General features: G+C 36.0%; 1 protein-coding gene across 2 annotated transcripts in view; it reads left to right on the forward strand.

The window, feature by feature from the left end:
* The window catches only part of LOC109033694 (uncharacterized), an 80,983-nt gene that overhangs the window by 59,152 nt on the left and 9,304 nt on the right, over positions 1 to 12,527 (forward strand). For both annotated transcript variants that reach the window (XM_019046417.2, XM_019046440.2), the window contains 9 exons: positions 3,642 to 3,804; positions 4,230 to 4,327; positions 5,228 to 5,394; positions 5,850 to 6,081; positions 7,441 to 7,565; positions 8,615 to 8,791; positions 9,225 to 9,387; positions 10,440 to 10,612; positions 12,135 to 12,341. In XM_019046417.2, the coding sequence (XP_018901962.2) occupies positions 3,642 to 3,804; positions 4,230 to 4,327; positions 5,228 to 5,394; positions 5,850 to 6,081; positions 7,441 to 7,565; positions 8,615 to 8,791; positions 9,225 to 9,387; positions 10,440 to 10,612; positions 12,135 to 12,341 (1,505 nt within the window). The remainder of the gene's footprint in view (positions 1 to 3,641; positions 3,805 to 4,229; positions 4,328 to 5,227; positions 5,395 to 5,849; positions 6,082 to 7,440; positions 7,566 to 8,614; positions 8,792 to 9,224; positions 9,388 to 10,439; positions 10,613 to 12,134; positions 12,342 to 12,527) is intronic.

Genomic DNA, 12,527 nt, shown 5'->3' on the forward strand with positions numbered 1-12,527 from the left:
ATTTTTAGGGGTTTTTTCAAGTTTACGTGTGTGAAACTTAATTTAATCTAGAAACCGTGTACAATTTCGGAAAGAACGTAAAAAAATACATAGAAATGTGATTTGTACCTTTTCCCTACGTTGCCAAATTTTCGAGAAAAATCGTCCTGAAGCGTCAAAAATGCCAAAAATTGGATTAATCATCACGTCGGAGGTTCCAGGAAGTGAATTAGGTATGACATTCATGTGGATCGTGGGACACTTTCTCCACGTATTTTCTGTTCTTCGGTATATTTGGCCTGTAGCAAGCATCTTGAGAACCAAGGATTATCTCGAGGTTACAGGAATAAAGAGGTGAACTGGAGTGAAGGATAAAGTAAAAGCACCTTGAGGGCCCGTTTTGTCACGTTCATCTGCGCCATTACATGTTCCTTGAGATGCATTGCAATTTTCCATTTTCGATACGTTATTTGTAGTGAAAAAAAACTTGAAATTCACTTCCTGGAACCTCCGACGTGATGATTAATCCAATTTTTGGCATTTTTGACGCTTCAGGACGATTTTTCTCGAAAATTTGGCAATGTAGGGAAAAGGTACAAATCACATTTCTATGTATTTTTTTACGTTCTTTCCGAAATTGTACACGGTTTCTAGATTAAATTAAGTTTCACACACGTAAACTTGAAAAAACCCCTAAAAATTGGTGAAAATTGGCAACAATGGACCGTTAGGCCTTTTAAAACTCACAGGAAGCCATTTTTATGGCCAGATATGAAAAGTACGTAGAAAAATACATATAGTACACACCCATAGAGGGTGACTAAGGTCGAAAAACATTCAAAAGAGCTGCCTTCAAGTATAAAAAGGCCGCTAAAATCGACATCTCGGTCAATTTTCACATCGTGGGAATCCAGGCACAACTATGATATTTTAGTATGTTGTATGGATGGATAAGAGCTGTTATCTGGTACAGTATGAAAAATGTACTCCACTTTCTTGAACCTTAGACGCGGCGATTTATCGATTTTTTGCCGTTTTCGACACTTTGGGACCAATTTTCTCGGAAATTTGGCAACATAGGAAAAAATTTTACTGAACATTTTTTATTCATTTTTTTACGTACTTTTCAAAAATGTACACAGTTTTTGGATTAAGTTGAGTTATGAATGTGTTAAATGGAAAAAACCCCTAAAAATGGGCCAAAAATGGCAACAATGAGCCATAAGGCCCCTTAAAATTTATCGGAGGCTTTTAAAAAGGCCAGAAACGAAAAGTACGCAAAAAAATACATAAGAATCATGTGCTGGAAGAGTGATAACAGTCGAAAAAGTCGACGAAAATAATTGTTTTTCGATTCCAGGATTTTGGGTTTGAGGCGCTGCTGCGCCCTTGCATGGGCTCCGTTCGGTCTAATATTTGGCACAGAGTCTACCTAAAACTAGTACTTTGAAAATATGAAACATTTAGCAAAATCCAGGTGGGGCCGGAAAAGGCCCAAAACGCAACTCCTCCTTTTCTTGCTTAGAAGAAACATCCAAAATGTTCACCGGAATTAATGTAGTTTACTTTCTGTCTAATTGAATGAAGGATGAAACAAAATTTGCAGGTCCTTGCAGAGTTCAGTCTTAAAAGTTCGTCGACAAAGTAGACGAATTACTAACTAAATATTAATGAGTGAATTGTGTTGTCTCTAGCAAATAAAAGGTACTTGAATATCACACTCAAGTAACAAATTTGAGTCGCATACAAGACACACATAATTTTATGAGGTCCCTCTTGACAACAAACAATCGATAGAGTGGTAGGGGAACATGTGCACTCAGCATCCGTTTAATGGTTTGTTTTTAAGTGCAATCGTCCACTCTGATCATGATCCATGAACTCCCGAGAAATCACCGCAGATGAAGGCTGAAGTTTACTTCTGGCCAAAGCACTGAAAATAGCTCTCCAGTATTGTGTTTCTGGGGTTAAAGATTTTTTTGGCACCGTGTCAACTATTTCCACTCTATGGATATTTATACCTCTGTAGTTTTACCAGCTCCATTCGCGTTACTAATTGTTTCCCTGTCCTCACAGTTTCTTCCGCTTTTATTTCTTGATCTGATTTATTTTTTTCAACTCCAATTATGTAATTGAGAAAAGTCTGATGTGTGGATCTAGTATTCTGAGGGCCTCCTATTCATGAGCTCAGTTTGATAGGGGTCGATGTGTCAGCGACGATATAAATTTGGCTAGTAATCTGTCTCAGCTGTTGACTTTTCACACACGCGCACAAAATGGAGATGAATATATTGTGACTGCTGTGTGTCACTGCTCTCTGAGGAATTTGTAGTACTCACGGTTGAAAATAGCTGTGAGGAAGAAGGAAAAAATTGATCCAGCTGAAACGTGCCTTGCCTTGTTGAAATATAATCGTGTGCTGATAGTTATTAATAACATGGCTCGACCAAGATATCCCATATTTTTTCCTGGAATTAGAGATCACTAGGGTCGTCTGTCAGATTTCATTCAAGGAAATTTTGCGCTTGAAAAGTTGAAAATTTTTGTGTGAGTTTTACAAGCTTGAGCCTTAAATTCCTCTCTGCCTGTCGCTCAATTCTGTTGTATTTTCGCACAATATGTCGCTCCTGTGACGCAAGGGCGTATTTGTATTTCCACATTAGCCCCCAAAAGTATGGAGTCACATGGACAATAGGGTGCACGTGGAAATTGAGATTCAACTTTACGTTAGAGGATTGATGAATTTTGGCTCTCTTCAAAATGAACTCTCTCAAGAAAGCTCATATTCATGAAAACCACTTTACTTTTGTTGAGGGATCAAAAAATGGGGATAAGAAAGATGAATACAGTAAATTTGCCTCTCTTACTACTTCAGGAGTTCTCCCCAATTATATTTATAAAACCGAACAAAAAATTCTCCATACAATTTTTAATCATAAAAATCTCAAAATTTAATATCATCTTGTAGAGCATACATATATATCAACGGCGTAAGTCCGCAATCACATTTCTCGTTTGTGGTGTCTGGAAATTTCCGCATCCATGATATTTTTTCTTAGGAGAACAATTTGACATAATTCTTTGAAGTTTTTGCAGAATTTTCTTCGCACAGAGAAGAAAAATCACTGCAGTTTTAAAGCATTGCCGTTGAGTAGTTTACCATTTAAAAAATAAAGTATGACAGGAAGTCTGAGACGTCGCAAACCGAGTTATGTGATTGCAGACTCACACCGTCAATATGCACTGAAATCTGTTCTGGTTGATGTCATTCAATTGATCATTAATTTTTAACATCCTTTGAAGTGAGCATATTGATGGTGAAACCGCAGGAATGCTTACCTTGTTTGCGGTGTTTCAAAATCTTTGCTTCGATTTTATTTTGTCAAAGGATATCAAACCATTGTGATTGCTTGAAATTTTCGTTTAATATCTGTAACTCAGAGAAGGAAGATTAGAGAGATTTTCAAGAAATTACGTTGATTATTTGCCATTAAAGAATGAGACACATACATAACAGGAAATTTGGAACCTTGATGCATTCCTGAAGTTTCACTGTCGATATCTGATAGGAAAGGCCTTTACTTAACCTTGAGTATCTATGTATTCACAGAAGTTTAGAATGACTTTTGTTTCTGATCGAGTTTATTTTTCTCTGATTGCAGCAAGTGATAAACCAGATCTTGGTCTAGAAGAATTAAGCAGTTTAGACGTCAAATCTCGTTTCCAAGTTTTTGAAAAGTCAACGTCAGAATCAAATGACATTGAAAAATCGCCCAGCACAATCAGTGTGAAGCGATCTCCCAGTATTCTTAGTAAATTAGCGAAGTAAGTTCCTTTGCTCTGTATGAATTCAATGACTAGCTCATAAGATCACTCCTGTGAGAAATTAATTTGCAATTTTGTCAGTAGCACCTGCATGGTTTAGAGAAAGTCTTTTCAAAGTTTTTTGAATAATCAAATACCTAAAAGAGTTATCTTCGTCAATAAACCTCTGATTTTTTTGGCCTGCACTGAACTCTCCTCAATCGCGACACTCGGAAGTAAAGCAGAGTCTAACCCAAAAACTTTGTAATAGCTGGAAAAAGACAAAATTATTGGTAAAACAATGTACTGCCATAAAGAAATTTACTTTCAATTTATTTCATTCAATTTTAAAAATGATAAAATTATTTGTTTTATTTTATTCTCATGGTATTAACGTAGTACATGGAAAGCAATTTTTTCATTACTTTGACTTTCTTGTCTTTCAGATTCCAAGCTAAAGGGATGGATGTCGGTGTGCCAGATGAATCTCTTAACGGCGTTCATTATGATGAGTCAGAATCATCCAGTGACGAAAACGATGATGGTTAGTCTATCTTGAGTAGTTTATTTACTATTTTAATTTTCATTATTTTGTTCTCATCGGAACTTTTCTCAATGAAAGGCAAAATTTTACAACTTATTTTTATTACTGTATCAATTTCGAACAATTTATTTCTTTTAAGAAGCCAGGGGTTTTTAGGACATGTACTAAGTGGAACAAATAAAACTAGTAAATTAGAATAATTTTACTGAAAATATTAATCTCCTCATAAACCATCGTAATGACCAGAGGAACTTAGAAATTGAAGGTAATGCCAAAATTGTATTTTAGCATTGACATACATATTTGAAGCATGACATACTTACCATAGAAGAATTTTTAAACTGATAACTTTAACATAAAATTAACCACAAATGTTGTAAACTGACTCGTACCATCACAGTTTTTATTCTTAGCAATGTTGCGCCAGTTTATGCTAAATAAATAAGTAAACACAAATCTAAAGTGGAAAAACTGATCATTTTCTCTCAGTTTCTTGAAGAAGTGGAACTACTATCATAAAGTTATCAGTTTTTTGCAACATTGCACACTTCTGGTTTGACCTATTTAATCACCAGATACATTTAAAATACATTACATTTCTAGATACTTTATTGTATTTTTAATTTACTAGATACTCAAAAATTGTACCGGCAATGCTCAACAGTAATATTTAAAACCTTTTTTTCAAATTCCTGAAAACTAGGTGAAAGTTTTGAAGTTACGGTGTATTCAATTTTATTGTTTTTCTACATATGCCTTTTTACTGACATTTATGTTTGAAAGGAGCCCATATTATACTATGAGCCAAAATCCATTGTTGCATATCATCCCAACAGTATAGAAAATTTCAATTCATTCAATACTTTTGTTTTTATAAGTTTGTATGAATTATTTTCACAGAATCTGGCACTGTGCGCAGTTCTGTGACCTCAGAGCGACCAATGAAGTTCAGTGCCATGGGTGATATGAAGAAAACTTGGGAAGATGCTGGTAGAGCTCAGTTGATGGAAGAAAGAAGAGAAGAACGTAAACAAGAAAGATCACATCTACGCTCTCACTTACTCATGGTATGTATTTTTTTGCACCTGGGACCATTATTCATCTCTGTAACCATCATTTAATTTTGCCATCCTCAGCAACTTTTTATTCATGAGGAACAATAACTTCTCGGAGGAATTTTATACCCTTCAATTAGTATTCCTGGAGTAAAAATCAATACTGTCAATTTGCAATTTGAAAAGTTTCATGATGAACTGGCAAAAATGTGTCTCATAGATTTTGAGTGAAGAGAATATGATCAGCAAAACTTCAAATTGCCAATCGTTCACTCAGGAATTCTATTTCATGAAAAGAGAATCAACTTTTCTATTTTGTAGGACAGATAGCATTACCATTACTTGGTCAATTCTAAAAGAGGACCAATGAGGATCTTTTGATTTTTCCTACTGTTGTTTTTTTTAAAGAAAAATGTTTTTTTCAAGCCTCATTCAAACTATTATATATTTTCCCTTTTCTCCTCCAGGGTAAACAAGGAAAAATGAAGGAACTGTATGAGCAAGCTGTGGCAGAGAGCGAGCAAAACGCCAAAACTGGAAGGCGGGATAGCGATCTAGAGATTCTGAAAAGCGAAAAGGCACGCGCGATGAGGGAAAGATTCGAGCGTGGGGAAGTGAACCATGATGATGAAGAAGGAGAAGAAGATGATGACTCTAAAGCCAAACTCAAAGAGGATGACTTGAGCGTCTTTGAGGCCGGTGTGTAATTTGAAAGCTTTTAACTTATGTCTAATCAGCTTGGGTTCTAAGCATTGGTAACATTCAAACTTTTTCTTTAAAACCAAAACGAGATCCAACAAAGAATACCATCTAACTGACAATTTTGGCAAAAATTAGTTGGCGACTTTGCTGAAATATACAGTATAAAATATGCAAGCTGATGATTTCAGTTTTTTTTCCTATTCTGTAGGGGAGCGCTTCAATGACGCTGTAATGTATGAATAAATTGCAAATCCTAATCTTAAAATTACAAAAGAAGCAAAGTTTTCTATTCGCTCTGCAAAATTGTCAGTTAGCAGATAAGCGATACTGTCAAAAACATTGAATCACGTAGACCGTGCATCCTGTGTTAAGGAAGGTGTGACAACTTTGAAAAATTTGCATGCGATGAGTGGTGGCACCAACCTGCATCGATGAGTTCGTGAGTCCCAGTTGCGCACATCTGCGCATGCGCAGTAGCGGCTCCAGTGAATTTTCGTCGGATTGTGAGACTTTTTTCCTCGGTTAATAATTAGTTCAGTAAAATGAAACAATGCAATTCGGGTGTAAAATTATGTGTTCTAAAACTTTTTTTCTTAGGAATTTTGTCTGAAATGGACTCTAAACGAGATATTTGTGAAAAACCGAGCGCGGGCATGAATTCTCCATTGCCTCTCTGCAGTCTCTTCGAGTGCTTGGGACACATGCTCTCTCCCCTTCCCCGCCCGCTCATCATGGGGCTTCGAGAGACTTGCTTCGCTCCGCCTGTACTAAACCAAGCCGGACGCACGGTCTGCGTGATTCAATGTCTTTGGATACTGTTTATTAGCCATTGAGAAGCAGTTCTCATTTGAAACCAACAGATCTCTATCAACTTAACTATTTTCAGTCTTGCTCTTTTTTCCAGAGTTCTTTTCTTTACTCCATCTTCAGTGGAGGTTCTCATGGAGATTATATGCTGTTATAAGCACTCTTCACTACTTGACACAGAAAACTATTTATGTGCTCAAACATGATGATCTGACAGAGGCATTTGAGACACCTTTTTTATTTTCCTCTTTTCATTTTTGAATTTATAATTAATAAGTTCGATAAGATCGATCTATCTTATCAGGTAGAGATTTCTGAGGACTGAGCATCTAGTCAAATTGCTGCACTAGTTTCAGTAATTGCCGAATTATTCGCGCTCAGCGCTGCATTTTAAGCATAGAATGAGCTTAGAAACAGCAAAATTAACTGAAAAAGTATTAGATTGACTTTTCATTAATTAATTCTACTTTTTTTCCTAAAATCAGGTCTTTATGTAAATTGAGCAAGTTACAAGCATCTCAAATTTTAACGTTTTGTACTTTGTTACAGGCATCTGTAAAAAATCACGTAGTTTATTCTTGGAAATGGATGCTAATGTTGCCAAAACTCAGTCGAGTCAACCATTGTCTCCTATCTCACCTATTCACCAGGAGTCAAAGAAAGTAGTCAAACCTGTGAGTCAATTTGTTCTTAACTCTTCTTCTTGTTACTTTCTCTTTCTTCCTTTACATTTTTTTTCAAATTTGATATGGTGGAGGAATTGATGTCTATTCATGTCATTATTTTAAAATCTCCATAGATTCATATTCCTGATCTTTGTGAACCAATCTTCTTTACTTTCCCCCCAGATTTGCTGTCAAAAGATAATTATCGGATAAAACGAATTAACATTTTTACAACACGATTGGTGGTTATGTCATATTTTACTTTACTTCATATTTTATACAAAATTTGCCTCTAGCAAATTATGTGTATTCATTTTGTTTTGAGAATTTTAAAGCTTTTTCCAGTTGAAATAATCCAAGTTATATATTCGTCAAAGCCATGATCAACAAATAATGTTACCATCACTAAAGTTATACATAATTTCTCTCGAAACATGAAAGAAATTACAATTTTATTTATGAATGAGCATTTACACGAAATTCATCCTTTTATCGAAGAATACATTTCTAGAAAATTTTGTCACCTTCTAGTCAAAGAATCACATGCTCCACTTTTGCTGAGGCACAATGTTGCCAATCTTCTTGCATTTGTCCAATTTGTTATGGATAAGCTAATGAATAGAATCACTTGAAAATTTGATCTAACATGTCTTTTGTTATTAAAATTGATCTCTGAAATTTCATGAAAGTATGTGTGAAAGTTAAAAAGAAAAAATTAAAACAATATTTGGTAACATAGCATCTGAACGTGAATGGCGCTTGTGATACTTTGGCTAGAAGGAGGTGACGATTTATCACAGATAAAGGATCAAATATCATTGTTTGATTGATCCAACAGATTGATGTGGGATTCCTACAAACTGTCCTTTTTTAACGTTTCCTAGAATTAATTTGTGGTATTATAGGTCTATGAATATCCTTATATGCTCCATTTTTCTGTTTGCCTTCATTTTATGTGTAGTTTTTTTTTATTTACTTATATTTATTTTTGTGTGCCTTCTTTATTATTTTATGATTTTGCTTTATAATTTGGTGTTGGGTCTTCTACTTCTGTCTAGATGAATGTTAATCGCCAAGTTTCGGATGATATCGTAAAATCTAGTGATAAGGTTGAGGATGTAGTCGTGGAAACGTCAGATATTTCATCGAAATTCAAATTTTTTGAGACGTACAAAGCACCTGAAGTTAAACGCAGAACATTTAGAATAACTCCTCCCAGGGAAAACGGACCCAAGGTAATGTAAAAGTCCCTTTGCTTCCCTGTTTTCTATTTTTCTGTAATGTGCGATTCATTTCCTTCTTTTCTTCTATCAAATCTCTTCTTGTAGTTTGTGTCATTTTTTTGTGCTCGTAAGTAAGTAAATGCTCCTATTTTTAATCCACTGAAACTTCCTGAAGAAATCTTACCCGCCTCTGTGACGACCGAAAAGCTGTTAAAAGTCACCTCAAAAATATTAAGGAATATGGACAGTAAACGCTTGTTTAAATGATTTAAATATTCGGTTTTCAAATCTTCACGAATCCCATTTCACAACCTTTGTTTACTTCTCATTTTATGCTCCTTCTTGTGAGATTGGTGTCTCACTTTTAATAAAACTTAGGTATGTATTCTTTTCTTTATTTCTTAGTTCAATAAAAATTTATAATTAAGCTCTTGTTCTTGTTTAGTCTGAATCGCCTGATAGAGAAATCGTTCGTGATCCTAACGTTGTTCGTGCCGATGACCCAGTCAGTAATGAGGCAGACAATGCATTGATGAAAAGTCAAACAACCTCAAAAATGCTGTCCATCTTCAGACAAATGGAGGAAGCTAAAGACACTGTACCTGATGGTGAGTTTTTCAACTTGTCATATAAACATTAGTTGCAGTTTTTTCCCCCAGAATTTTACAACTATTTGGCAGGAGTCAGTGAAAATTGCATAAAATCAAAAAGAAAATGTAATCTCAAAGCCTTCAAATTTGTAGACTTCGCAACTAATAATAGTGGTTTTACATCTCAAAACTTTTTTTGGGATTCTTCCACTTGGAGAGGGCAGCCTGACCCCATAAGTCGTTCAAACAAGAATCACTATAGTCTTAAGTAGGCTAACAAGTTCTTGGAAAATTAGGGAAATTCTAGAAATCGGTAAATTTGGACCGGTCATCACAAGTCAGAGAATCTCCAATCTAACGGCGATTTTTTCATCTTATTTTGATTTTTAAATGGATCTGATTGAACTTGTGCTCTGTATTGGCAGAGTTTTAACTTTACTCTATATTGAGTTTGTGAAAAGCTTTTCCTTGTCAAAGCCAAACACCTATGAAAAGTCAGAAAAACACACAATTTTCTTCTGAAACCTCGACAAATCAGGACAAAGTTCGAAGTTTTTAAATTCAAGAAAACTTGTCTTTTTTTAGAGTTTCTCTAAACTCTTTCTAACTCTATAAATCAGTATTATCACCTCGATATGATTTGTAAACCTGGGAAATCATTTCACTTTCTTTGTCATGCAAACCTTCATATGACTGTAAGGCACTTCATATTTAAGGCATGTTTCGGGTCAAATAGCTGTAAATCATATTGCCGTGCAGTGCTATCAAAACGCCATTTGAGCATTCGGATGTTGCCAAATTTCCTTCTGGATAATATTTCTTTTTAAAGAAACTTATGAATATTTTTCCTTAAAATTTTCAGACTTTTTGGATCAAATTTCGAACAAAATCCTTCGAAAAATCGGAAGAGAAATAATCTTAAATTTTCCCGAAAATGCGCAATTTGGCAAATCTTGAAGGCCCATAGGGCCGTTCCCTAGCATGGCAACATGGGTGGTAGATTTTATTTTTCTCGAGGTTACAGAATCCTCCAATTATTGAGATTTATTCATGTGTCCCCCCCTTTTTAGGACCGAAACCATTGAAAAGGTTCACCCCCCCTCCGGACTACAAAGAGAAGGACTCAGAAAGCGAGGAGGAAGAAAGTGAGGAAGAAGAAGAAGAGGAGGAAAGTGAGGAAGAGCTGGTCAATGGAAACATCATCCGCGCTTCAGACCAAATTGAAGACGAGTTCTTGCAGCAGGTAAACTAGCCTTTCGGTACCTTATGAGTGACTGTCATAATTAAAGTTCCAAAAATGACCAAAAATTCTCTTAACAAGTCACATCTATGGATTTAAATCAAACATTTTAACTCTGTGGCAGGGAAATTCAAACACAGCAATGGAGATCACTCATCTGGTATTTCCACCATCAGTATGAGACCTTCCTTAGGGACCTTAAAAAAAGACCTCAGAAAGGGACCCTAAAGCCTCAAGGCACAGTTTTCAAGGTGGGTTAACAAGGTTCCTATGGCGGTCTGGATAACCAGGAAATTCGGGGAATTAACCTGGGTGTGGAAAAGTCAGGAACGGCTAGAGAACTCATAAAGAAAATTCAGGGAATCTTGCGAGTAGTACCTCGGCTCAGCAACTTCAGGCGGTGCTGTTTGAGAAAGCGAGAACAATCTGTGATTGCCTTTTTGCATAATTTGAATCTCTAGAAGTGGACATTTTTTCCAAAGTTTGGTGATAGTTAGTGTAATCGAAATAATAATAAAAAAAAGGACCCCGCACACCTCTCATGGGAAGCTGCACCGTGACCGATTGCCTTCTGACTTAAGTCATTCGATTCTCCTCAAGATGCTGATCAAAAGTTATAATTGCGCCAACTTTCTACGATGCACCGTTTTCGCAAAAAATCAAAGAGAAGATTCAATTATTCGGCCATAAAAAGCCAGAAAGATTCCTCATTTCAGTGCCCGATTGACAAGCGGCTGTGTGTCAACAAGGAGATCATGCGAACTCCCGCACCAAGCGGCAGTTTTATCACAGATTCCGCACGCCGTTTTGCTCGACCATCCAAATCAGATTCTTGAGGAGCATAAGAACAGGAAAGTCTGAACGTCTACCGGGCGAGTGCAGGAGGGAGATAGCCCCTGAGTCGGCAGGTACAGATAAGAAGACGGACACGAGCTACGTTTTTTCCTTATTTACATCTGGCCTGTTCTCAAACGCTTTGTTCTTTTTTATTCATATTCGCCGAATAATTGAATCTTCTCTTTGATTTTTTGCGAAAACGGTGCATCGTAGAAAGTTGGCGCAATTATAACTTGTGATCAGCATCTTGAGGAGAATCGAATGACATAAGTCAGAAGGCAATCGGTCATGGTGCAGCTTCCCATAAGAGGTGTGCGGGGTCCTTTAAGTTTCAATGTTTTTTTGAAAGTCAGAGAATTCGAAAATGTTGGAGTCAGGGGAAAGCATAAAAAGTCAAGGGAAGTCTGGAAATCGGAAAATTCCAAGAAAATAAAAGCCTAGTTGAAGAACAGAATCTGTCAATTTGATGGAGAACATTCTCAAAGAATGAGTTGCAAATGGTAGTTCATTTTTGTACGAATGGCGGGTGTTACATTATGTTTAATCATTTAAATGCATGTACATTTGATTCCTGAAAACTCAAACTTTTTATTTTATTTTATTTTATTTTTCAAAAATTTTGATGAGGAAAAGTTAATTTTTGTAAATTTCTAAGGTATTGACATCTGTTGATAATCCATATGTTTAGTCTCGAAAAGCTGCTGTACGAGCTCGAGCGTTGAAGGAAAAATTCGAGCATTGGGAACCAGAAAAACAGTCAGTCAACAATGCCATCAACTTGTTGGACTCAGACCAGGCTAGCATCGAGCCAACCAAAAATCTACGAGCAAGGTTCGAGAGCATGAAAGCCGAACAGCCCACTGAAAAACCTCGCCCTCGAGTGAACAGATTCATCGTAAGTTCTAGATTCTGCGCTTTGTTTCTATTATGCATGTCTTTTCACTGGTTCCATAATTATATTCATCAGTCTAACTCTGTTAATAATGTGCTTATAATTTTTTCAACTTGCAAAATAATGTATGGTTAAGTATTATGAATATTTAAGGTGAGGATATATCTTCCTTGCAAGAGTTTTGACAAT

Source organism: Bemisia tabaci, chromosome 6, assembly GCF_918797505.1.
Source record: "Bemisia tabaci chromosome 6, PGI_BMITA_v3".
Lineage (NCBI taxonomy): Eukaryota > Metazoa > Arthropoda > Insecta > Hemiptera > Aleyrodidae > Bemisia > Bemisia tabaci.